Source organism: Cuculus canorus, chromosome 18, assembly GCF_017976375.1.
Source record: "Cuculus canorus isolate bCucCan1 chromosome 18, bCucCan1.pri, whole genome shotgun sequence".
Lineage (NCBI taxonomy): Eukaryota > Metazoa > Chordata > Aves > Cuculiformes > Cuculidae > Cuculus > Cuculus canorus.
Genome location: NC_071418.1, coordinates 11,880,092 through 11,905,986, shown reverse-complemented (window position 1 = coordinate 11,905,986; position 25,895 = coordinate 11,880,092). Strand labels below are relative to the sequence as shown.

Genomic DNA, 25,895 nt, shown 5'->3' with positions numbered 1-25,895 from the left:
GATCTCATAACCAGACAAAACATTTAGTTTAATTACAGTCCTCAGCTTAGTTCAGAGCTGCAAGCATTACAGGCTCAAAGGCAATGCAGAGCGTCTGCTATTTCCCATAATCCTTACGGAAAGGATAAACCACTGATTCATAGTATTTTGAGGTCATGTGCAGATTTTTTTTTAAAAGACCCCAAACAGCAAATGTTGCTCTGCTTTCACTGCTAAGAAATTGTATCTTAAATTTGTCAGACACTGTCAAGCACTGGATCTTATACCACATTTTCCAACAATTTTCTGATTTTTCTGTTAAAGAGTTTTAAATACTAAAATGTAGATATACTTCATTGGATTCAGTTTTCCAGTGAAAGGCTTTAAACTGCTGAAGCAATTCAGATGAAGAGTTAGAAGAGCGAGAGCTTCCTTTCTTACTGTTCCGAAGCATTCATGTAGGGATAGTGTGGCAAGTTGCCAGCTGGAAAATTGCTGAGATAATGAAGCAGGTATTGAGGTCAGTGAAGGAACAAATGGAGTTTAACTAGAGGTAAGTAGCTTTTTACTCTGCCTCTAACTTTCCATCCTTTCACAGACACATGCAGGATGCCGACCTCGGTGTCACTAGCAACATACTGCTGAGAGCCCTGTCTTGCAGTAGACGTGCCTTTTTCCTACTTGCACAAAGATGAGGTCTTTCCTAGAAGTGTTGGGCTACTAAAGCAATATTTCAAAGCTGTTGCTTCTTATATGTAGTGCCTCTGGTATTGTCAGAGTTGTTTATTCCAGTCTTAGTCGGTTGCCTTCCTTCCACAGGTCCAGCAGTGGTGCAGCTCAGGTCACGTCCATTTTCCTTCACAGCAAATGGCCCGTCTCCTTCCTTTCAGACTCAGAACCAGAGGCAAAGAAACTCTTTGGTTTCCTGTCACAGGGATGTGCTGACTGCACGCTAGTAAGTTCTGGCATTTCAGTCCACCTGGTAACATTCATTCCTGTAGCACATGGCTTGGTCTGGCCAGCTGGGTAATAAAACATTTGATTACACGTTAAGCCTTACCAATTTAACTAAACTAGCATAAAAAAGATAATCAGATGTCTATTCAAACATGAGGCTTTATGTAAACTAGATATTTTTGGTGTAAATATACAGAGAAACTTACAGAGCTGAGTTTCGAGAGATTTCTCCAGAATTTCTCAGCAGGAATTAAGAGTTGGGCACAAATAGCTGTGAAACCTCTAGACTGTAAAATGCAGTTTCTGTTACATTGAAGAGACTGTAGTTTTGATTTGGTTGAGTGTAGTCTTGAGATTGTTCCTTGAGGAGCCAGTCTTAGCTGGGGTACCATAGGATCCAAAAAAACCCACATAAAAGTGTTAAACTGAAGAGCATCCCTTCAGGATAACGAGAGCGTGCTGGCAGGTCAGCACTCAAAATTATTTAGGGCTTTACAAGTCGAAGTAATTCATAAAACTTTACCTGCAAACAAAACTCTTTAGAGGACCAGAACAATCTTCACGGAGCACCACAAAATTAAGAGTTATTATTTTGAATTAGTTGATGCTTTAAAATAATCTTCAGGATCATTTACAGCAGGAGCCCATACCCATTTTGGAATTGGTCAAACTATGAGTCATGGCAAAAGCAGTCCCCTTGCCCACGTTAAATGTTGGCTGCCTGTCAGCTCAGTGTCACCTCTTATTTTATTCTCGCCAAGCACTCTGTTTCTGTATAGCCGTTTGAGCATGGGCACATGAAGCCAATTTTCCAAATCTGGGTGTTCAAAGTTATTTTTTCTAAGCTTATTTTCTCATACCCACAGTTTTTTGACAACTAAGTAAGTATTTATTCACTACATTTGCAACAGTTTACTAGGAAAGCATTAAAAAAAATAGTCTTAAGTATAAATGTACACATTACAATAAAGTGCATCAAGGAGAAACAAAAACGTCACCTCACTTGCACAAAGCTGCAGTGTAGTCCTGTAGTCACAGAGACACGTGTGGCAGAGGGACGTGGGCACGAGGCAGCACTTACCGCTGTGAGCATTTGCATTGTTGGAAAGCCCTCGACTCATGATCGCCTACCAAACTGCAGCTTTTCTTTGTGATGTGGCAGCAGTGCATTGGTGAGTGTATTTCCAAGTCTGGATTGTCATTTCCAAGTCTGGATTGTTTTATTAGGGGAATGTTTTAATTTCTTTTCAGAGGGTGATTTTACATTGTCTAACACACATTTGTTTGCATGGGATTTAATGTTAAGCACAAGATTTGCCCAGTCCTTCACACCGTGCATGCCTCCCATCGCAAGTCTCAATACTGGGCAAGCGGCTGCTTTAGCAGCAGGTACTGCTGCAGCCTTGCTGTGATGGATTTAAGGACTGGAGAAAAATGAAATCTAGAAATGGTGATTTTAAACAGAAAGCTGCATCACTGTAAGATTTTTTGTTCTGCTGAGGTGATCTAGGCTCCAAGCAGCTAATATTTCTTTAGAAATCGTAAAAAAGCAAACTTATCTACGTATAGGAAGAGAGAGGAAGTAGTTTTAACTTTGTATTGCTTATTGTCTAGTAAATAGGGAAACTCTCTATTCTACTGTTTTCCATGTTTGAGATATATATATAGCTACATACATACGTAAATACATATATGTATATGCACACACATACACACCTCTATGTATTCTGTGTGTTACAGGCATTTGTACACACACCCTCTCCTTGCATCAGGAAATTAAGGGCCTAAGATCCATTACTTGATCAAACATACAATATTTTAAACCTAAATCCTGTAGTACACAATCTATAAGACTGTACAGAGGGGTAAAAAGCTTTAAAAGCTGTGCCAGGCTGTGCACTGAAAGACTGTTCATTAGGGAATAATCTATGAAAACTCTCTTTCAGCTGTTCTGGAGCATTATACTCGGATGGTCTGCCCTTGTGTTTTTCAGTTGGTTTGCTGCATCTGAGGAAGTTACATTGGTTCCCTTAGTGTATTAGGCAAAGGCAAAGGATGACTTTGCTTTTGGGATGCTTGGTAATTCAGTCATACAATTACCTGCCTTCCCTTTCCCCTTTTCTTCCCTTTTCTTTTTGCAAGTCACAACATTTTAACCTGGTGAAGGCTGAACAAAGGTTCATCCAGGGAGATGTTGCACAGACCTGTCGTACTCACTTCCCCGGGCCGTCGGTGTCTCTAGCAGTGCTTTATGGCTCTGACCACGCGCATCCTTGATATGAAAGAGCACATCTCACAAACCACCCTTAAGGGGGTCTTGATGGTGTTGAGATTAAGGAAATATTGGAGGGGTTTAAAAGCAATTCCTTGTGAATTTATAATAAGCAGTTAACAAGCCAGGCTAGCCTTGCCAAGAGAACGGGTCCAATAGTCCTCTCTTTCGGTACCTAATGGTTCCTAGCTGGTGTTCTAAGACAGCACTAAGACCCAGAGAACCTAAGGACTCGCTGCTTGTGCTTTTTTTTAACATAAAAGTTAGGGGCAGGAAGTGGGTCAATCTTCAAAACAGGAGCTCAGCGTGAAGCTCTTTGTCACCGTGTTGGTAGGGGCAGTTGGGTTCGCGCCTCAGCACAGCCCAGCATCCCAGCCCATAGCTCTCCAGGCCAGTCGTGCATGGAGGTTTCCTTCCCATCAGTACTGACAATCTCTTCCCAAGGAAACAAAGGCAACTGAGTAGAGGGAGGAGCAGAGGGCTAGCACACACCTGGATGTCACCCCTGAATGCCACAGCACGGAAGCAGAGAGCTTAATGGGCTCTAGGAGTCAGAAGCACTCTCAAGGTTTGGATGTTAGTAAGAGATCTGTGTTAAGAGTTTCTCATCTCTCTGCTGATGCTTCTTGTAAATAATGAAAATGGTAAAAGGTTTTATTGCCTGCTTAGCAAATTGAATTCCATCCCTTATTTCTCTCAGTCAATAAGAGAGTCCTGTGATTTGACCTCTCCCGTGCATTGACTCCTGCTCCCACCAGTGCTGCGGCCACTTGTGGGTCTGTGCTGACAGCACAGCAGCACTGGTGTCCTGCTCAGAGCCTTTCACCTTTGAGTCAAGGAAAAGAACTTGTGTGGGCCAATGAGAGACACTCTGCCAACAGCAGGCTTTCTTCAGAAATTATTTATGGTGTCTTTTGAAAGATGTTTCCCTCAACCACTTCCTCTTCTGCCCCTCTTCTGTTAAAAAACCTGTAACATAACCTTCTTGATGCCAGCTTAACCATGAAGGTATTATGTACAGAAAATGAAATAATAGTCTGCAGTCAGTGTGGTAAACCCAAATTTTTGAGATGTTACAGTCTAAACGGCTTGCAGGATGTACAGAAACTTAAAATTGTGCCAAAACCTGAGGGCAAGGCAATAACCATTTAGTTCTGTGCTAACAGCATGGCATTATCTAGCAAATAAATCTGTTGATGGAAACCCACAATAAGACAAAAATGGCTGTTTGAGAATCTGAATTCACCTTGGGCAAGGTTTGTAGCTTTTGCTTTTTGAAACAGAACAGGGAACTGGAATCTGGAAGCTATATCAGGCCTTCGTGTATCATCTGAAACAGCCTCCAGGGATATAAACTGATCCGTGGATTCCACTTTCCTCTTACCCTCTCATATGGTGGCCTTTCTGGAACAAGCGGTGTTGTGTTCCAAGTAGTGATTTAGTCTTTAGATGAGTGATATAGTTCTTATAACTAGGACATGCCAGCCCAATTCCTGCTGCTAAATTAATAAAAGCTTTTAAAGTAATGCATTATATGCAATATAAAAATAAACAGTTTATTCAGTGCAGCATCCATTGGTTTTCAAAATCACTCAACAAAAAAAAAAAAGTCACGATCCTAACTTTTCAATCTCTGTGCAAGGTTGTCCTGACAGTGCCCAACCGTTCTGAAAACTACCAGGATGGAGGCTGGTATGCGAAAGAGTTCCTTTAGGGAATGGCTCGTGGTTTTGGCATTTTGTTGGATTTACTGTATGTTTCAGTTAAAAACAGTCAAGTACGAAACAAGTAATGTTATTTTTAAAAGAGATGCAGGGCTTTGGGTCTCTAAGTTTTCAGTTATTAAGCAGAATAATTTTGGCACCTGAAAGCCAATGTTCCTTCGCTACTAACAAACTAGATCTGGAACGCTCACGTCTGTTTGGAAGATCGTTAACTGCAGTCACAGAACCTAGAGAGACTTTTAGGAACCAAAAGGGGGGCTGCAGTAGCGTGATTCGGTATTAAAGATTCCACTTCTTGAACTTCTTGAACGGGCAGGAAAAAAAGAACATATAGAGTGCCTTCCTTTTCCCTCTCTTTTCTGTTCAGCATCCTCACAATGACTCTTTTCCCTTTTGGTGTTTCTTCAAACGTGCTCTCCCTGGCTTGTCTGATCGGTTTGTTCCTCCTTCCCCACACCAGTGTCAGAGATGTAAGGACTGGCCAGAGACTCCCTGTTCTGTTTGTGCACCGAGGAGCTGACCCCATTCTCAGCTGGTCCTTGTGCATCGCTGTCATCAATGTGATCAACATTTCTGTCCTGTTTCCTCAGCCAGCAGGAATGGCACCTTGAACTTAGGCAAAAGGATAGGGATGAGGGATACATTGGGGGGTGAGGGAGTGATGACCTTCTTAAGTTGCTAACATGGCATTTCAGAGATGGCCAACACGTTTCTAAAGATCCCGGCGCTTCCCTCAGTCCACCCCCGCTACAGGTCAGCAGGAAGCTTGTGCTATTTTCTTACATACAAAATAGACACTCAGAAGATTCTACTGAGCCTAAAATCCATTTTCTCCATCTTCCTTGTAATATTTGTCAATGCTGCAGGGAAGCTGTACTGTGAACCACGTGAGCGTAGGCTAACTTTGCTTACGGTCTGTCAGGAACAACTCTGCTCATTTTATTTCCTCCCAGTACTGCCTCAACACCACTGGTGGGATCTGCTGAGGACAGGATCTCTCGTGCCTTTCCACATACAGCATTTCCAGGTGACAGTTACAAAGAGTACAGGCTTGGACAAAACTCAGAAATACATTTACATAATCAAAGCAACAGATATTATCAAAATTAAACTAGGGCTGAGCCAATTCATCTAAAAAGCTAAAAAAGTAAGAAATTCAAAAGCCTAATGGAGACCTTTAAGTTCCTGAGATTTTTGTCCATCTCAAACTTTTTCCCCTTCACAAAGAACACAGAAAGGGAAATTATATTTAGCCACACAGCACAGCGATTTCACCATTACTGTCTGAAAACAAACAAATAATTCTGCTTTTCTTAAAATATATTCTTCCTATCTCTCTTCCAGGTGAGCAGTTTCTGGTGATGCATAGCAAGACTCGACTTGTGTTTATAAAAGCTTTTTAGTTTACATAAAAAGTACAACCACAATGCTCCACCTTTTACTGATAAAGCTAATTTTCCGATAAAAGGTTGTCTAGTTAATCAGCTTCCAGAGACCTGATGAGCTGACCGGCCTCCATTAATAAAGCAGATGGCCCAGCCCTAAACTAGTTCTATTTCTAAAATAAATAGTGTTGAAAATCTTTATTTTCTAAACACTTTGTTGGTTTTCTGTCATGCTCACACACACGTTTCTGGGTTAGTTACAACTTCGCCGTTCTTTTCAGGCTCATCTTTCAGAAACTGCTCCACTTCAATAGAGTCCACCTTGGCATCTTCAGGAGTTTTGTCTTCAGATTTGTTTAATTCCTCTCTTTCTGCTGCTTCCTCTTTTGTATGTGGTTCTTCTGACTTTTTCTTAATGCAGAAGAAGTTTCCCAAGGCCAAGACCAGCGCTGAGGTGGTAACTTCAATTCCGGCAATAATAAAAACAAACATGTACCTCTGTGTTGCATCCAAGAGTTTTCCTGAAAAAGACAACATTCCAGGTAATTAACAAAAATGATCCTCTTGTAATGATTTTTTTCTGCTTTTTTTAGACATTTCAAGGAGTCCTACCTAGAAGCACCATGGCTGCCTAAGCGATTGAAATAGCATTTGAACAAGTTTCTAACAAAATATTTCTCAATTATCTCAATTCAATTTAACATTCACTGATGTTAACTCACACCCTCCCCTGCACACACAGTCACACAGTTCAACTGGAATAAAACACTTGAAGCTTTTTAGTGTCTGGAATAACACTAAACATTTTATGGCAGTGAACTCCTAGCGTTTGAGGGAGAAGTGTTCAGTTCAGGGTCTGTTACATTTATGTCCTTTGACTAGTAATTCATTTGCAATTTATAATTCAAATTGATTAATTGGAATATTTTGTAACGTGCCCTTATTCTTGGGTTGTGAGCTGTGCAACAGAAGCAGTCGACCTTGCTTAAAACAGTCCAGTTTTATAATCCTTGTAAGACTTTTTTATCCTCTCTTTCTTCTGACATTCTCTTTCCTCCTCCAAATCTACCATGGGCACAGAGAATCTGTCCTGGTGCTTCCCAAACAAAACTGACAGGTTCCATATTCTGAATTGTAACTCCAGAGAGGTCTGAACTTCACAAAGTTATTCAGTGTCTGTAAAACATCTCATACATTTTTAGCCATCTGCTAGTAACAGGTTCAATGTAGCTTTCAGTGGAGAAAGAGCATCTCCAGATGGCAATCCAACCAATCCTGAAACAGATCCGAGAAGGAAAAGACTCATCCCACTCTGTCTTGGACTATTTCAGCTTCTAACTGCAGGAAGTCATGGAAGCATGTGCAACACTAGCACAGTGCACACTGCTCGAGTGACTGCTGCTGTCTTTTTCTCTGCTCCTGTATTGTAAAATTCGTTTAAACGGATGCAACGCAAATGATTTTGAATCGTGAACAAAGTGGAATACTTACCTGCGGATGGTGGACCAATGAGAACAGCCATAGCTTCTGCCAGGAGCACTAAACCAATAGCACTGGAGAACTTCTGAGTACCAACAATGGCCATGAGAACTTCAAACTGAAGAGCACCTACCATTCCATAAGAAATGCCAAAGAAAATGCAAAAGACCACCAGGCCACCATAATCGACAGACATGGAGCCCATGAGATCTGTAAAGCCGTTGAAAATCATAGCAAAGCTGAAGAGGTAGACACAGCGTGGTCTAACCCATTTAAGACCAGCTATCATTCCACAAATGGGCCGAGCAAAGATATCAATGAATCCCAGAATAGTCAAAAGAAAAGCTGCTTTGGTGTCTGGATACTTTAAATCCTTGGCATAACTCACAACAAAAACTGGGGGAACAAAGAGACCAAGCACCATGATAGATGCTGCAAGTGTGTAGATTATAAATCCACCATCTTTAAACACGCTAAAATCCAGAAGTTTTTTCTTTGCTTTCTTCTCAGCTGGTTCATTGGTAGCTTCAGACTTTTTGGGTGGCTCCAAAGGTCTCATTAATGCTCCGCACACACAGCAGTTGAGCAGCATCCCACCCAGTATAAGGAACCCTCCTCTCCAACCGTACTCGTGTTGTAGTATCTGCCCCAGCGGTGACAGTGCACAGAGAAACACTGGACTCCCAGCGGCAGACAGCCCGTTGGCCAAGGGACGGCGTTTGTCAAAGTAGCGGTTTAACATGATGAGTGAAGGCTGGAAGTTTAGTGCCAGCCCCAACCCTGTAACAGAGGGTACATAAAGATCAATACTGGCCTACAATATTGCTGTTAAAAAAGAAAAAAAAAAAAAAAGTCTAATTACAGTTTTTCTCATTCGTGATCTGAGAAAAGAGTTTTATTTCAAATGGACAAATGAATTCAAAGGTAACATTTTTAAAAGCATTCCACCTCCCACAATATTCTGGTGCTCTATGGTCACACTTCAGTGATTACAGCAGTAGCTATTAAGCACACTAGAAAAATTAAATGACAGTTTAATTCCACATTTATCTGCCATCTTTATAACATCTGGGTGATTCTGGTGGTTTAGGTATTTGTCACTTATACAGAACTTCAACCTAAAGCTAAGACATGAGCTAACTCATTTTCAACCACGCACACTACTTACCAGTAATCACACCTGCCGTTAGATAGATCTGAATGATGCTCGTGCAGAAGGAGGCAATCACCATCCCCATGGAGGCAAAAAGGCCACCCACCAGCATTACAGGGCGACAGCCAAAGCGATTGACGCATACGCTGCAGAGTGGACCTGGGCAAGAAGAGCAAGCTGCTAGGATAAAGTGATTTTTGGCATTGATTTTGTCAGTTTGTATTTCTTCTTTGGTGAGCTTGGCAGTGTTGGAGTCAGGTTGGAGTCAATGACCGTAAAGGTCTTTTCCAACCTAAATAATTCCATGATTCTTTCTGTATTTTGTCCATACTGTCAGACCAATGCAGAAGAGTGTTCTTTCCTCTACTGGTAAATACTTCATCTTTTTCATCTTCAGGGTGCCATGCAATTTTTCATCATCTTTAGTAGCTACTGAGTTTCATAGATTTAATTTTATATGCAAGTTGGATGTGCTTAAATAACTTTTGGCCTTAGGTGATTCACAGTAATTCTCCTTTGGAATGCCTTACTTGCACACGAGTTATGATACGCAATCATGATTCATGCTGTAAATGGCTGTATGATTCACAAACAGCATTGCATGATGCAAATAGTTTTAAAACAGAGAAGAACCTACCTGTTCCATAAAGCATGGCCAAGAGAATGGAGGAAATCCACGCAGTGTCACTATATCCAATGCCAAATTCCCGGATAAGTTCTTTAAAGAAGACACTAACTGCCTTAGGAAAGGCATAGGAGAATCCTGTGATGATAAAACAGCCAAAAAGGACAGCCCAGCCCCAGCCTCCATCGGGGGCTTTAACACCAGATGGACCATCATCAGCTACGACCGCTCCCATGATGATGCTCCAGAGTGCTCCCTAAGAAACAAAAAGAACAGTCTAGTTTAAATACAGACACAGTGCAATTTTACAATTTGTTCAAGTTAGTCTTTAAAAAGCTTGAAAAAATACATGAAAATGAGAAGCGCAGTTATGTTTTAAATGAATGCCCCTCACAGGTCTCCCACAATCAAAACCGGATTTCAACCAAATCAGCGTTTTATAGAAAACGAGAAGCAATCACAGCAGTCCAGATGTGTTTTTTATTTTCACAAATACATAAGAACTCCTGCATTGAAGTCAGCAGGATTTTTGTTTCAAGACCTTGTTCTATGAAACTCTCAGAGCAGTCGCTGCGGAGACATACACGCAAAATCCTGGTGCATCACAAGTATTCTGTGCAACTGTGGACAAATCACCCAGGCTTTTTGTTCCCTGCTGAGGACAGCAACACAGTCCCAGTGCACCGATATCTTGAAAAGACAGACAGATCCCTCTGAGCTTCTGATGAGCTATCAGTTTTCATGCATCAAGTAAGTACTTAAGCTAAACTGCACTGAAAATCTGCACTGGCTGGTTTTGTGGATGATGGGAGTCACTAACTGCAGCAATGCTCAGCAGCACTGTCTGCCTGAAGCAAATATCTTCCATTATTGTTCTTATCTACATGATCAGTAATTATTTTATATATTTTATTTAATGAATTTGATCTTTCACATCTTCTGTATGCAGCCACAAGCACCTCTGCATCTAAAAAGTAAAACCTTTTCCCACGAGAAAGTCATGCACTACTCAGTAATGTCAGAGTTTTAGAAGAGAGATGGAAGAGAGACACTGAAAAGGCAGACAAGCTATCCTTGTGTGTGCAGAGAGGTATCGCAGCAGAGCAGCAAGGTTTTTGTAACCTCTGTGTGTTACAGAAGTCTTGAAAATGTCAACATGAGCTTCAAACAAGTTATACGTTAAATCTTACATATACAAAAATTGACCATTATTTTAAATGCAATGGATTACTCCTACAGGGTCAATGTTTCCGTATGAAGGTGCCTAAAAGAGGAGTGCAAGCAAATGATGATGTTCATCATTTCTGCTTTAGAAGCACAGCTCCGCATGGTGATGGTTGTGCATTGGGAATAAGGTAGTTCTTACAGCTCCGTTTCAGAACCAGACTGTGTGTGGCACAGCAAACTGCTTGACGCAGACCTGCCGAGATGATGGATGATTGTGAATAGGCCTGTCTGAATGTACCTACGGTGGCATTTAGAGCAGCACTCCCACTTTGTGGAAGAAATGACTTTATATACATGATGCAGAAATAAACCCGGCCATGCCTATAGGTGTTCGTTAGTTACCCTAGGCTGAACAAGGACTGTAAACCTCTTAATACTGGCTTAATCTCTTGTTTTCTGGAAATCGAATAGAAAAGTCTATACGATTAGAACCTAAAATGGTAAAGCAAGAAGTGAAACCTCAGTGAAACCAGACAACCGGGTGCCTGCTGCTACGGGCGGCCGACTGCTGTAGGCGTGTGTAAAGCACACGGCGCGTGGGACAGGGCGAGTTCTGCACCAGACTCTGGGGCGCTAAAGCAAAGCCTTAAGATGACTCCTGCCAGCCCACCGGGATCTGCCCACCCTTCAGAATGGGTTTTCCCAGCAATTCCTGTACGATACGAGGTACATCCTTCAAAAAAAAGTGTTGATATTTGGTTTTAAAACAATAACCAGACAGCGCAGAGCAGGTGCACCAAGTATAATCCTTCAGGACACTGGCAGCTCCCTAATATTTAATTACAGGAAAATATTTAATTACAGAGAAAATGCCAATTCAAGTATCTTGGCTCAAGTGTATAAAGAGAGGAATCAGATGGAAAACTGAAGGAGTTGGGGGGCAGGGGGAATTCATTCCCACTGTTTCAAGTTGTCAGAATGCTTCATTTGGAGTGCATGTTTAAAGTGTGAGAATTAATTGATAAGTTTTGCCGCAGCTGGTTTGTATGTTTAATTATCTTGTCATATAAATCTGTCTTGTATCCAGAGATCATATGCAGACAATCTCCAGGAATAGAAAAATAACCTGAAGGTCCCTTAGAGCTGCAAGAATTTATGGATATGCTTAATTGTCTTGTAAGGTGTAGCTGGTTTAAGTCAGGAGAGAACCTGAAAGGAGGCCAGTCACAAGTGGAGTTCCTCAGGGCTCGGTACTGGGTCCAGCTCTGTTCAATGTCTTTATCAATGACCCGGATGAAGGCATTGAGTGCACCCTCAGCAAGTTTGCAGATGACACTAAGCTGGGTGGAAGTGTGGATCCGCTGGAGGGTAGGGAGGCTCTGCAGAGGGATCTGAACAGGCTGGACTGCTGGGCTGAGACCAATGGGATGAGGTTCAACAAGGCCAAATGCCGGGTCCTGCACTTGGGGCACAACAACCCTATGCAGCGCTACAGACTGGGGGAAGAGGGGCTGGAGAGCTGCACGGAAGAAAAGGACCTGGGGGTAATGGTTGACAGCCGACTGAACATGAGCCAGCAGTGTGCCCAGGTGGCCAAGAAGGCCAATGGCATCTTGGCTTGTATCAGAAATGGGGTCACCAGCAGGTCCAGGGAGGTGATTCTCCCTCTGTACTCGGCACTGGTGAGACCGCACCTTGAATACTGTGTTCAGTTCTGGGCCCCTCACCACAAGAAGGATGTTGAGGCTCTGGAGTGTGTCCAGAGAAGAGCAACAAGGCTGGTGAGGGGCTGGAGAACAAGTCTTACGAGGAGCGGCTGAGAGAGCTGGGGTTGTTTAGCCTGGAGAAGAGGAGGCTGAGGGGAGACCTTATTGCTCTCTACAACTCCCTGAAAGGAGGTTGTGGAGAGGAGGGAGCTGGGCTCTTCTCCCAAGTGACAGGGGACAGGACAAGAGGGAATGGCCTGAAGCTCCGTCAGGGGAGGGTCAGGTTGGATATCAGAAAAAAATTCTTCACAGTAAGAGTCATTGGGCACTGGAACAGCTGCCCAGGGAGGGGGTCGAGTCACTTTCCCTGGAGGTGTTTAAGGAATGGGTGGATGAAGTGCTTAGGGACATGGTTTAGGGAGTGTTAGGAATGGTTGGGCTCGATGATCCAATGGGTCCTTTCCAACCTTGTGATTCTGTGATTCTGTGTGATTCTGTGAGTCTCCATCTGTGGTTGGATAACCTGAAAAATAAGCATTCCTTGGGGATTCAGAGGGCTCTCGGCCTGGAACCAGTCTATCTACAGCTGCTTTTGTACGATGGGATGCTTTATTGAGAAGGGCATCTGATGCACTGTGTAAGGGGATAACAACTTATAACAAATAATCTCTTCCTTCACACCCGATTCAGTGCTGAATCGTAACATAAGATTGTCTTTGCCTCGAAGGCTTTGTCCTTTTCAATATTTCGCCCGTGAATGAGCGTTTCTCACAAATAATCGGGGAAAGGTCGTGTAAATTTATCTTTATGGTCTGAGCCATCAGTGATAACGCAGCCCGGGGCAGGCTGGGCTGGCAAACAGTCCGTGCCTGCATCTCCGTTATCCCCCGAGGGAGCACGGATGCTTCCGGGCGGTCTCTGAGGTGCCGGACACCGCCCCCCCCCCCGCGCCGTTGACGCGCGAAGGCGCCGGGGCCGCCCCTGCAGCGCGCGCTGCACTGAGACGTGCGGGACGTGACCGGGCGGGCGGGCGGGGCGGGGCGATGACGTCACGCCGCGCGGCCCCTCCGCCGGCGCGCGCGCACCCGGCGGTGGGGCGAGAGAGACGCGCCTCGTCGCGGAGGGAGACGCGGGTTGTGGCGGGCGCGCTGCGGCCTGGGAGGGGCGGCGGTGGCGGAGCGGGGCCGGGGCTTCGGAACGCGCCTGTGGGCCAACTGCGGCCGCCGTTTGCTTAAGAATTTATTCGCTGTGAGAGCGGTGAGGCACTGGAACAGGTGTGCTTGAAATAATATAATCTGCAAACTCAAACCATAAGGAATGGGTTAAATCCACAGAAATACATTTTATAAAGTGCCACACAGAAACGAGTTCTCTGCTTCGGAGAACTGTGGTGACGCAGGGAAGTGGTGGCTGCCCCGTCCCTGCAGGTGTGCTGATCCAGTGGGAGGTGCCCCTGCCCATGGCAGGGGGTGGGACTGCATCGGCTTTGAGGTCCTTTCAACCCAAACCGTTCTATGATTCTGAGATTCTATGATTCTTTACGTCACGTCTGGTACTGCGCCTGGCTGAGACTCGCCATAAGCCCACACACCAGCTCTTCCAACATCATCCATTCAAAGTGTATACGCACATCATTCCTGCCCGTCTGGCTGACTCCATCAGCAGCCCCAGCCAGCACAGCGAAATGAAAAGACCCGACACGAGCCTGGTGTCTGCAAACACAGACGAAGGCACATTCATGCAGGGCCCCTCGCTGGGCCCGCCAGTGTTCACCCCATGCACTAGCACAAAGCAGCGGGGATGCTCCCTTGCGCAATGTGCAAAGAAGGGTTCACCTCACCAGAGGTCGGGTCCCAGATTATTTGGCTTCATCCAGTACGGGGACACTGCCCAAGCCTGCCAGGACCGCTGGCTTTGCTTTCTGTTCCTGCTGGCTCAGCCCTGTTTAGAAGGGAAGGATTACAACCGGCAGCAGCTCGGGTTCAGCATCCCCACCACAGACATGGCAGTATTGATTCCAGATGTCGCCTATCATAAATAGGTTCTTGCTTTGTGAATGTCTAAAACGAAGGAAGCAGATGTGGGTAAATCTGTTGGGTTTCATTCTCCTGAGCCTATCTTCCTATTACCACGGAAAGTAACACAGGATGGATCCCTCACATGGAAATAGGAGGTGAAGCACCTCCCATACTAGAACAGGCTGAGAGAGTTGGGCTTGTTCAGCCTGGAGAAGAGAAGGCTCTAAGGAGACCTTAGAGCGACCTTCCAGTACCTGAAGGGGCTACAGGAAAGCTGTGGAGGGGCTGGTTGCAAGGGCTTGGAGTGATAGGACAGTGGGTAACGGGTATACAGTGGAGGGGGGCAGATTTAGAGTAGACATAAGGAGGAATTTCTTCACTAGTGTGGTGAGGCCCTGGAACAGGGAAGTGGTGGCTGCCCCATCCCTGGAGGTGTTCAAGGCCAGGTTGGATGGGCCTTGGGCAACCTGGTCTAGTGGGAGGTGTCCCTGCCCATGGCAGAGGGGCTGGAACTAGATGGGCTTTGAGGTCCCTTCCAACCCAAACTATTCTATGATTCTACAATTCTATGACTGTAGGTAGCATTGTGGGTGGTGCATCCTAAGTAATGGTGCGGTGCATGTAAAAGGACAGTGTCTATCATACAAAAAAGAGCAGAGAGAAATGGCAAATATCTAATATTGGTCTGTAGCCAATACCCTTACTTGCCACTTATCAGTATGGGAAGGAAGGACATTCGTGAGTATATAGGCTGATCTATGTACAGCTTTAGAATTTCCCCTGAATTAATTTGGTTTAACTATGGCAGAAATCTACTCAGCGTTGAATTCCTAGGATAGAAATAAATATCTGTTATCAAAAAGAAAACATGAACTTTCATGTAGGGAACCCAGTTTAGACTGGAATTCAGTCTGGAATCCCAGTAGGTGGGGAACTGCAATTAAAAAATTACGAAGACAGTCTAAGCTGAGCAGGGTAGAGATCTTCCTTCAGTTTCTTACAAAAAAATGAAGAGAATGATGATTCTTTTTTCAGATGGTGCTGGGAGTATGGATATACTGGAAACATAGACTGATCCATACTGCACTAACAGCAGTCATAAACCTCCTATACTTGCCTAAGAGTATTAAGATCTAAGCAGACTAAACAAAAGATGTATGTTATCCTTGGGTTTGAGTGAAGAATGCCAAGACTAACCAACTCTACTGAAATTTTGCAGGAAATGATCCCTGCAAAAATAAAATTATGTTACTATCCTCTAAACCCCGGCTATAGCCCTCTACATATCAAACAAATACTGTTTCCATTCACATCATTGACATCTGCCTAAGCAGCACAACTTCAACTCTTTCCTGATGCTTTAAAGCACCAATGCATAGATCTTTAATTTGCATTTTATTTACTACAACTCATCCTTAGGCACTTTGTACAAGCCATTTTGATGGGCCACTGATATGACACAGTAATACATTTTTTGTGGCTTATCTGCTTAAATATCAGCCAATTGTATTACACATTTGTTTCCAAAGGCTGTTGCAAACTCCCGTTCCCTAAAAAATCATCACCCTATTTAGCAACACCTGCCCTGCCCTCCCTGCAAGGCCCTGCAGTGCCTTTCACTCTCCCATTTGGCCTCCATTGGTTTATCACAGAGTTTTCCGGTTCCGCTGCATCCGCCTTTCTAAAGGGTTTCCCAGCTTTCACCATTCTTCCATCTCTCTTGCAAAACTCCTAGGATAACCCACTCGGTAATGCTGTGCTCTGTGTAGCTGTCCGTGATGTTCCGTACCAACACTTGCTATTAATCAATCTCCAGCCCCTACTTAGCCTCAAACCAATTTAGTGTGCACTGCTACAGCACAGTTAGGAACGTCCATCACAAGTTACCAGCAGCCTGCAATGACACAGTGAATCCACACTGCCATTTTATGTGTAGCAAATAATTCTAATCAGTGTAGATTCTATTATCTGGGTAAAGTGCTCTACAGTGGGAAGTTGTGCTTATTGATTTTTATTTATTAATATAATTAAAACAGTGCAACCCTGTTCTTTACATTATCTGGGAAAAGCAGATTATATTATTGTTTTGGGTTCCTGTTTTAATTTTCCCTTAATGAGCATTATACCAACAAGTACCCCTAGCATACCCTGGGCCATAAGGAAAAGAATAAGCCACAGATTTGTATACTAACATGTCATTTGAGAAAGTATTAATGTGGTGTTCTTCTTAGAAGAAACAGTTTTTTTAATCTCAAGATAAATACTTGCATAAGTATTCTCTTTAATTACAAACACAACAATAACTAACAGTTTGATCTAAACAGGTACCGCCTTCAAAACAAATATACTCGTTCTATAGCGACAGCATTGCCAGCCTCCCTAGCCATTGTCTCTGCAGCAAATGCCCATTTTCTGGAGAAGTGGACTTATGTTTCTGAAGCCTATGGCTTTTTTTATACCACCTCCATTACCACAAGGGCAATAATGTCAGCATCACAGCGGCACCTTAAGACCAGAGAGCACACACCCTTTCTCTGTGCACAGAAAAAGTGACAAATGTGCCTTCAGTTGTGTTTGAATTATCTGGCTGCTTTCTGTGTGTGTTCAAAAATAGAAGTAGCAGAATCCCAACTTCAGCTGAACACTTACAATTCATTCTTCATGTATCACGAAAATTTATTTCAGCCCTAGAGCTACGGGGGCTTTGCTACGGTCAGAGCGTTACAAAACCAAAAATTCTCAGCAATTTATAATAGAAAATTGTCCTCATTTTCTCTAGTACAAACCCAAGAACTAACAGAGCCAGAGAAATGCTAATTAAGGGTCCAGTCCTGTCACCAGCTGAACATATGCCTTTATTTTTGTTGGACACCATGGCACTCCCCCGACACGAAGTGCTGGGGTGCACGTGCCCCGAGCCCAGGCACGGTTCGCGCACGTAGCCGCGGTGGGAACAGATCATCCGGCTGAGAGATGCCCTTTTACACAATCGCTTCGGACAGTGCAGCTGCCTAACATGGTGTCCTACGTCCAGAGACGTAAATTCCCACTTCGCTCACAATTAAAAACGTAACTTTAATATTATTTTTTTCCCGTTTCCCTAGAGTCCTATTTCCAGCTGACCCCCAACAGGTGTATTGTACAAACGGATTTGCATTTTCACGCCGCCACGCCTTACCCAACCACCGCTCCCTTCGAAATAAACATTGCAAAACCATACGTGACTCCGCTCCGTCGCATCCTAAACCGAACCGTTTTCCGACCGATTCTTCCCAAAAGCGCAGCCCCGCCGCCCCCCGGGAACCTCGCGGTGAGGAAGTTGGGTCGCCGCGATTCCACCTCGCCCGTTTCTTCTGCCCACAGACCGGTTTCGAACAAGGCAAGACCAAGAGCTTTTCACGTGGAGCCAAAACAAGGGCTCTTTCCCAAAGGATGCGGAGGAGCGCGGCCGGGAGAACAAAGGTGGGGAGAACCGCGCGGCCGGGACCGGGGATTCGCCCCCCCGGGGCTCGCCACCGAGGGGGAGCGGGAGGGGGGAGACCCTCGGTACCGGCGCGGCGAGGGCAGGACAAAGCCCGAGGGGTGGGGGTCCGGCGGCACCGGGGGGCAGCGGGGCTCGGCCGCCGGCACCGCTCCGCCACCGGAGAGAACGCGCCCGGCGGGGGGACCGCGCTTCGTCCACCCCCGCGCCCGAAGCCCCGCGCCCGCCGCGGAGCCCGGTTCACCCACCCCCTCCCCCCCCGCGCTGCCTTCGACGATCGCGCCCGGCCGGGCGCCACGCGGCACCGCGCTCGCCGGGGGCGCCTCGGTACCTGAGTCCGGTCCTGCGCCTCGGCGTGAGGATGCTGCCCGCGCTCCCCGTGCCGCCCGGGCAGACCCACCCCGCCGCCCGCGCCCCGCCCACGCCGCGCCCGCGGGCCCACCGCCGGCACGTGACCGCCTCCCGCCGCGCCGCGGCCCGGGAACGGCGGCGTGGCGGCTCGCACGGAGCGCGGCGGGGTGGGATTCGGTGGGGTGGGATGCTGCCCCGCACGGAGCCGGGCCGGGCCGGGATGGGATGGGATGGGATGGGATGGGATGGGATGGGATGGGATGGGATGGGATGAGATGAGATGAGATGCTGCTGGCGTAGATGCTGCCCCGCACGGAGCCCGGGCGGGACGGGACGGGACGGGATGGGATGGGATGCTGCCCTGCACAAAGCCCACGCGGGACGAGATAGGACAGGATGCTGCCCGCGTGGATGCTGCCCCACACAGAGCCTGGGCAGGATGGGACAGGATGCTGCCCGTGTGGATGATGCCCCCCCCTTGGATGATGCCAAGAGGAGCAGGAGCGGCGCGAGGGATTTAAATGTAAAGGTCGGCTGCTCTCACCGAGGTGCGGCCGTTTCGGTTTTCCAGGGAGTGATCACAGTTTCTTCCTTGTCTCCTTATATAAGAAAGGCTTTGTGAGCTTCCCTGTTTTTCTTCGTTCTTGTTAGTCATTTTGAGTGTGATCTTTTGCATTCTTGAGCTAACTTACAGGCTTCCCTCCTCATCCTCTACCAAGGGAGCACCCCCTGCAAATGCACCTGCTTGCGCTATCTGTCCTTGCGTATCCACATGGAGTGAGCTTTCTGCACTGATCTGCTGTGGCTCAACCGCTATTCATACAAATGTTGGATTATAACACTGGGTGCATATTGATATTGCTGTTATCTATCATCCATGGGCTTGGAAAGTGCAGTATAGAAAGCAGCGCTCCTTAGGCAACTTGGGGCTTTAGGAAATTCAGGAGCAGGTGCTCCACTCCTTTGTCTGCTTACAGCATACAATCCAGTGTATGGGGAAAGGATTTTCACCCTGTACTTAGCACTGATGAGGACGCACCTCGAATCCTGTGTTCAGTTTTGGGCCCCTCACTATAAGAAAGACATTGAAGAGCTGGAGTGCATCCAGAGAAGGGGAACAGAGCTGGGGAAGGGTCTAGAGCCCAGGGGTTTAGGCTGGAGAAGAGGAGGCTGAGGGGAGACCTCATCGCTCTCTACATCTCCCAGTAAGGATGGTGCGGTGAGATGGGTGTTGGTCTCTTATCCCAAGGAACAAGTGATAGGATGAGAGGAAATGGCCTCGGGTTGTGCCAGGGGGAGTTTTACACTGGATATTAGGAAATATTACTTCACAGAAAGGGCTGTCCAGGACTGGAACAGACTGCCCGGGGCAGTGGTGGAGTCACCATACCTGGAGGGATTTTGAAGAAGTGTAGATGTGATGCTTAGGGACATGGTTTAGTGGTGGAATTGGCAGGGTTAGGTTTACAGTTGGACTTGATGATCTTAAAGGTCTTTTCCAACTAAATGATTCTGTGATTCCTACCACCTCTGTGGAAATACACAGGGGTAGGGTTCTAACTAGATGATAGGCAGGATGCTGTATTGTCTTGTGAGAGCTATGGTTTTGCATAGATTAGTATCTTCCAATATTTTAGAAGGTGCTCAGGTATTACAGAGGGAGAATCTGAAGCACTTTTGACACCATAGAAATTTTTTTTTCCCTGGCACATTACATTTTTCTTGGCTTTTCATGCAGTTCTGCTGTAGTACCCATTTGTACCTGCTCAGGGATTCATTGCAGTTATGTGCAAAGATAAGCGAGGCTGAGTGGTTTCTTTTGGTTAACAGCCAGTGAGACATACACTGCTAATCTTAAAGATAAGTCAAACCAGTATTTGACCATGACTTGAGTTTAGGCCATTAGTTTACAAGCTACATGAAGATACTTGCAGAAGAGCAGAACCCACTGATTCTTGCGGAGTTTCTGAAGTAAGCAATGCAGTAGTTAAGGCCCAACAAAAACCGGTGGAGTTTTGCAGCTGAAGAAATTTTTACGTGTCTTTACAGGTATTCTTGGTTCTTCAGGAAAAGGAAGTGTGATCTCTATTGCCAGTCCCAGAGGACTGGAAAAACTCCCACAGTTTTCGAGAAGGAGATGGTTTTGTCATAACCTCACCCACCCTCTGACTGTAATTTTGTAAGGAGGGTATTTCCGTCTTGCAAAATCTTTTGCTTTGTTACTCCACTTTACTTGAATCATCATAGAAATATATAGCCACCAGTAGAATTTTTAATTCAAACCTCAGAGGTATGTACTTTGTGAAGATGTTTTCAGGAGGGAGAGGTGCCTAGGAGTGGAGAGGTGTTAGCAGTGAAAGTGAAGCTGGCATCCTTGGAGGTATTTAAAAAGATGCGTAGATGTGGTGCTTAGGGACCTGCTTTAGTGGTGAGCTTGGCAGTTTTAGTTTTACAGTTGATCTTGATGATCTTAAAGGCCTTTTCCAACCTAAACGATTCTTTGATTCTAAATACCTAAACCATCAGTATTCCTTACAGCTACTCAAAAGATATAAGAAGGTAAAGAAGGAAAGAAGTGTTAAAAAATGTTAAAAAATGTTAAAAAAATGTTTAAAATGTTAAAAAAAAAACAAAAACCCAAACAAAAGAAAAGGACTGGTATGTCCTTTGCATCTGTCAATATCACCCCTACCAAAGCCTCCATCTCTCCGGAGCTTAGGCAGCTGAGTGCAACACGTGCTCGCTGGTTAGCGTTCAGTTGTAGAACACTCAACAGTATTTATGAGGTCGGTAGCGTTTCTTCTAGAGGCAGAAGAGTGTTACTGCAGTTGGTCTGTTTTTCAGAAGTAATAGTCTGTGGGCACAGACCAGCTGCTGAGAGAACTGACCTGTGGGCTGCGGTCTCACTTCTGTAGCTGAGGGTTCCTACCAGTTTTGAAGAATGCCTTTTCTGAAAGAGATGTGTTCCTAGGGGGTGATGTGCCAGGGCAAATGACACTCCCCCAACATCAGCACTCAGATCACTGGATTTGATTCACTGTTCAACAAGGCAGTAGTGTAAGTGAACAGAACACAGGGCTGCTGTGCTTGCAGAAGCCTGCACAGATTCTGGATAACCTCATTAACACTTGGAACTGAGATAAAGGCACAACCCCGCTATCTGTTAGGTGGAGTTACGTTGCCTGTGTTTAAGCATTAAATATGCTGCACTACACTTACGAGTAGAGGGAACATTAAAGTGGAGCAAAGAGAACTCAAAACAGCAACTTAAGGCATCTAATTAAAAAAGAGCTTTGAAAAATTCTTTACAGTTCTGACTAAATTGAAAAAAAAAACATTCTGCATCTTAGTGTTCATCTATAATATACCACTTACTACAGATATTTGCAGAGTGATGTTAAACTCATGAGGAATCATTAAATAGGCAATGTCTTTGTCCAGAGTAGACTGTGAAAGTCTGTTCAGTTTCTTGTGAAAGGGAATTCTTAATAAGAAAGAATAATATCATTGTGTTATACTTAATAGATGCTAGATTCCACTAACCCTCCATTAAAAAGTCCTTCACTCCATAATTCCTTACCAGTTTCCAAATAAATAAGGATCCTGGTGTGTTCTTTATTTACATACTCTGTTTGACTTTGTTATTTTTTATTTTGTGCCTTTGTGGCAAGGAAAGCTGATGATATTCTGGGTACTGAATAGAAGGGCACGTTTTTGGCTTATGGTCTATCTGTTGTGTGGGAGGACCCCCAGCTTTCTAACTGATTATTCCTCACGAGCTGCAGGACTTCACATTTTCCTCTGTTGACCATCCTGAGATTCCTAGATTGTTTCCATTAAAAACAGAGCAATGCAGTAAATCTAATAACTGTTTCCCATTTACAGCAGTAAAGACAGTCAGAGAATGCTGGAAATCTTTGCCTGAACAGGCTTCCAAAAAGGCAGAAGTGACGGGAGTATTGTTGTTACCGAGGGTAGCTGACATTAGGACAAAGTTTCATTGCTCTGGAAGTTTGGGCTTCTGACAGCAAATGTCTTCTGTAGCACCTCCTGAACTCTAGAAAGGCTTCTGTGTATCGTAACGGTTTTTGGTGGTTTCTGCTTCCTGTTCCAAACTCCAGCTGTACTCTTTGCTGTTCCTGCAGTTTGTAGGCAAGCCCCAAATATTACCTTAAAAAGTGCCTGTAAACATTTATTCTTATTGAGCTTTTCTAGATATTTTGTTTTTAAGACTGTTTACTTATCTGTTGTATTAATGATGGATTTTGACTGCAGTATTTTTAAGAACATAAGAGTAACATCAAACATTTCAAATGGTTTCATAAACGGTTAATGTTGCACTGTGCCATGTGTGCACTTCTGCCTTTGATTCAAAAGGTACACGTAGCAAATCATGTAGTACAAAGAGCCCTTGTAAGATCTTTATTGCAGAAGGGCCACTAATATTTGGAGTTGAGGTTTCAGTAATTTTTAGTTTGTTTCTAAAGCAAGTATGGAAATAAGGGCTTGTTAAATGACTCTCAAGATTCAGTTGAGGAACATGAACTGTACCTACAAAGATGGATATAGGCTTCAAAAATGTGAACCCACAGTTGTTATACAGATAGGCATGGAAAAGAGAAACATGGAAATCAAATTCTTCTAGCTTAGTTGAAACTAGAATTTGAATGTGTCATTTAGTTCCTAAACAACAGCATGCATATTTCAGAGGGGATCAAAAATTCCTCTCGAGTCCTTTGCAAGCTGTAAAGTAGGCCACTTTTACTTACAATATCATCTTTTAAATGATAGCTCTGAATTTCTATATTTTGTTTACATACAGCATAACAAATACATTCCTCGGGGTTCTGTGGCATTAAGTTTATTTATTTGAAGGAAAGCTGCACTTGAAAGACTTTTCTGAATCACATTTTAATTTTTATGTTAAATCAAGGCAGACTGTTGCCCATATTCACCTACTGAGTCTCTGCATGATATTTCTCATAAATCTGTCACCCGGTTGTCCAGGCAGGCAGCGCTGGAGCGTGCCATGGCTCTCAAGTGGCCGTTCTCTGGGACTGCTTCTCCATAGAAACAAGGATGAGGCTGGAAGGATAAATAGTTTGTGTAATCGTAAGTTTTATCGTAGAGCTGGGCCATAATTAGTCAGACATAGCCTTTGGACTGGAAACTTAAAAGTGCTATCGAGACTAATAGTGTATTTGTAGCCAGGAAATACGCTGCTTCTTGTCTCTGAAATGCAGCATTTTCGGAGAGTGGGTCTATTTTCTTTCTTCCTTTGTGAAGCAATGTGTGGTGTTGCTGGTTCACAGTGTAGTGATGGGGTCAAAGACTCGTGCTCACAGGTTGTGACTCTGGAAGTGGTTCTGAAGGTGGCTGTAATCTTCCTTTGAGCCTAAATCTGACTGAACTCACTAGTGTTTGATGAGAACAGAAAATCTGTCTCTCTTTTCTTAGATGCCTGTTCATTTTTACTAACAGGGGAAAAGGTTTCCTTTCATTTCTATCTGTGAAACCAGGACATTTTCTCTACTTATTTTAGGTGTAAGCAGGTTTCTACATTGATCCCCAAATCCATGCCGAGTAGACTGCAATCTTTTTGACTCGCTGCTAAGATTAAAATTTATCCATTTCACACACTATGAATCACTAGAAGCCACCAGTTACTCATGTGGGGAACTAACACGCTTTTAACTACGTGACTAGGGACTGTCGGAAGGTGCCTTGGGGAGATGACATCTGGGTTGAAGGGGTGGGGAGAAAGGGTTGCAAAAGATAGAGTGATTGATAGGTTAGGCAACTCCAGGCTAAGATGTAAGAGGTAGGAGTACACCACCAGTCCAAACGGTGGATGGATTTAGGCATTCACCTACTATGTATTGATTCTACTGAGTGCTTTGAAAGGCCACTGCAGAGGATAAACCACGCTGGGATTTGCACTATAATGTTTCTGTGCTCAGAAGATTTGGAAAATCATTTGAGGCCATATTTCACTGTGGTGTTTTAAAGCAGAGGTGATTCATATAAACAAATGAACTAAAAAGGTGTGAGGTTTACGGTTGGACTTAATGATCTCAAAGGTCTTTTACAACCTAAACGATTCTGTGCTTCTGTGAGTAACTATAGTTTTCTGAAATTCTATATAGATAGACTTCATGTAGCTAAAAGAAACTTGATTTCTTTCAAAAGTCAGATACTCCAGTCACTTCTGCCTTTTTGGAAGCCTGTTCAGGCAAAGATTTCCAGCATTCTCTGACTGTCTTTACTGCTGTAAATGGGAAACAGTTATTAGATTTACAGCATCGCTCTGTTTTTAATGGAAACAATCTAGGAATCTCAGGATGGTCAACAGAGGAAAATGTGAAGTCCTGCAGCTGATTTATTTCAAAAGTCAGATTATTAGTTCCAATTCTAATTTTCAGTAAGAGTTACTGATGGAAATAAACCCCTCCTTTCTTTAGATGAGATGAGATTAGGAAATCCAATTGTCTTCTGATGACCTCAGGAAAGATATAAAAGAACTACTGATAATCTGTTTTCTTCAAATTAGTGTACTTCAGATATAATTCACACAACTTTAAGGTTCTGAAAGGTCTATCATCTGGCAAAGCCATTTATATAAACCAGAAACACAAAAAAGTGAGAGAGCATGACAGGAAGTTTGCCTTATGCCTTCCAGACAAGCGAGTCATCTCGAGTGACTAAGGGAAAATCACGCGTTGCATCCAGCTCCTGCGTGACCTCTCCTCGCTCTCACGTAGGCAGCGCTCTGGTTCAGTCGATAAGTACATTTTTTAATAATTAAATGCCTTGGAAGCAGAACTTCTTGGTCTGTGCCGCATGACCTTGTGCTGCAGTTGGCCTCAGTGCGTTTCACAAGGGTTTCTAACGGGTATAAACTGGAGAGGGACAGATTTAGACTGGACATAAGGAAGAATTGCTTCGCTATGAGAATGGTGAGACCCTGTCCCAGGTTACCCAGGGAAGCTGTGGCTGCCCCATCCCTGGAGGGGTTCCAGGCCAGGTTGGATGGGGCTTGGAGCCCCTGATCCAGTGGGAGGCGTTCCTGTCCATGGCAGGGGTGGGACTGGATGGGCTTTGAGGTCCCTCCCAACCCAAACCATTCTATGATTCCATGATTTTAAGTGTTTCACAGGATGCAGTGGGGGTTTGCAGGGAATGGAAGGTTTGGTCCGTTTGCTCCCATCTCAACAGCTGTGACAGAACGGGGCAGCTCCTTCCTTGCTCCGCAGCTGGAGGAACTAACGCTTTGTATTATACTGCTGAAAAACAGCGTTTAACAAACCAGTCTGGTAAACCAAATGGACAGGAAGGCTGGTGAACAAGAAAACGAGACTGGAAAGCACGAGGCGGGCGTGGCTGCGCTCCGGGAGCAGCGGCTGCGGAGCAGGGCCACGGGGGGATGGAACCTGGGAGCGGGGCGACGGCGGGACCGATGGGGAGCTGAGCGGGGGCGGGGCGGGGCTCTGATTGGCCCGCATGGGGCCGACAGAGCGCTGATTGGTCTGCTCGGAGTGGGCGGGCCAGAACGGGGGCGTTGATTGGCCTGCAGCGGCGAGGGGCCGGGCCTGGCGTGC

At 44.8% G+C, this 25,895-nt stretch overlaps 2 protein-coding genes across 2 annotated transcripts in view; one reads left to right on the top strand and one right to left on the bottom strand.

The window, feature by feature from the left end:
• Positions 1 to 4,261: 4,261 nt before the first annotated feature.
• Positions 4,262 to 18,354, bottom strand: SLC16A3 (solute carrier family 16 member 3). Its single transcript, XM_054083374.1, has 5 exons — positions 18,278 to 18,354; positions 9,587 to 9,830; positions 8,965 to 9,108; positions 7,809 to 8,576; positions 4,262 to 6,838 (listed from the first exon to the last, which is right to left on the bottom strand). The coding sequence occupies exons 2-5, from the start codon at positions 9,807 to 9,809 to the stop codon at positions 6,552 to 6,554; spliced, it is 1,422 nt and encodes a 473-aa protein (XP_053939349.1). The 5' UTR covers positions 9,810 to 9,830; positions 18,278 to 18,354; the 3' UTR covers positions 4,262 to 6,551.
• CCDC57 (coiled-coil domain containing 57) overlaps positions 17,557 to 25,895 on the top strand; it is a gene marked incomplete at its 5' end in the record, with an annotated part of 41,157 nt that continues 32,818 nt past the window's right edge. Inside the window, one exon of the mRNA XM_054083673.1 lies at positions 17,557 to 17,927. Within this exon, the coding sequence (XP_053939648.1) occupies positions 17,557 to 17,927 (371 nt within the window). The remainder of the gene's footprint in view (positions 17,928 to 25,895) is intronic.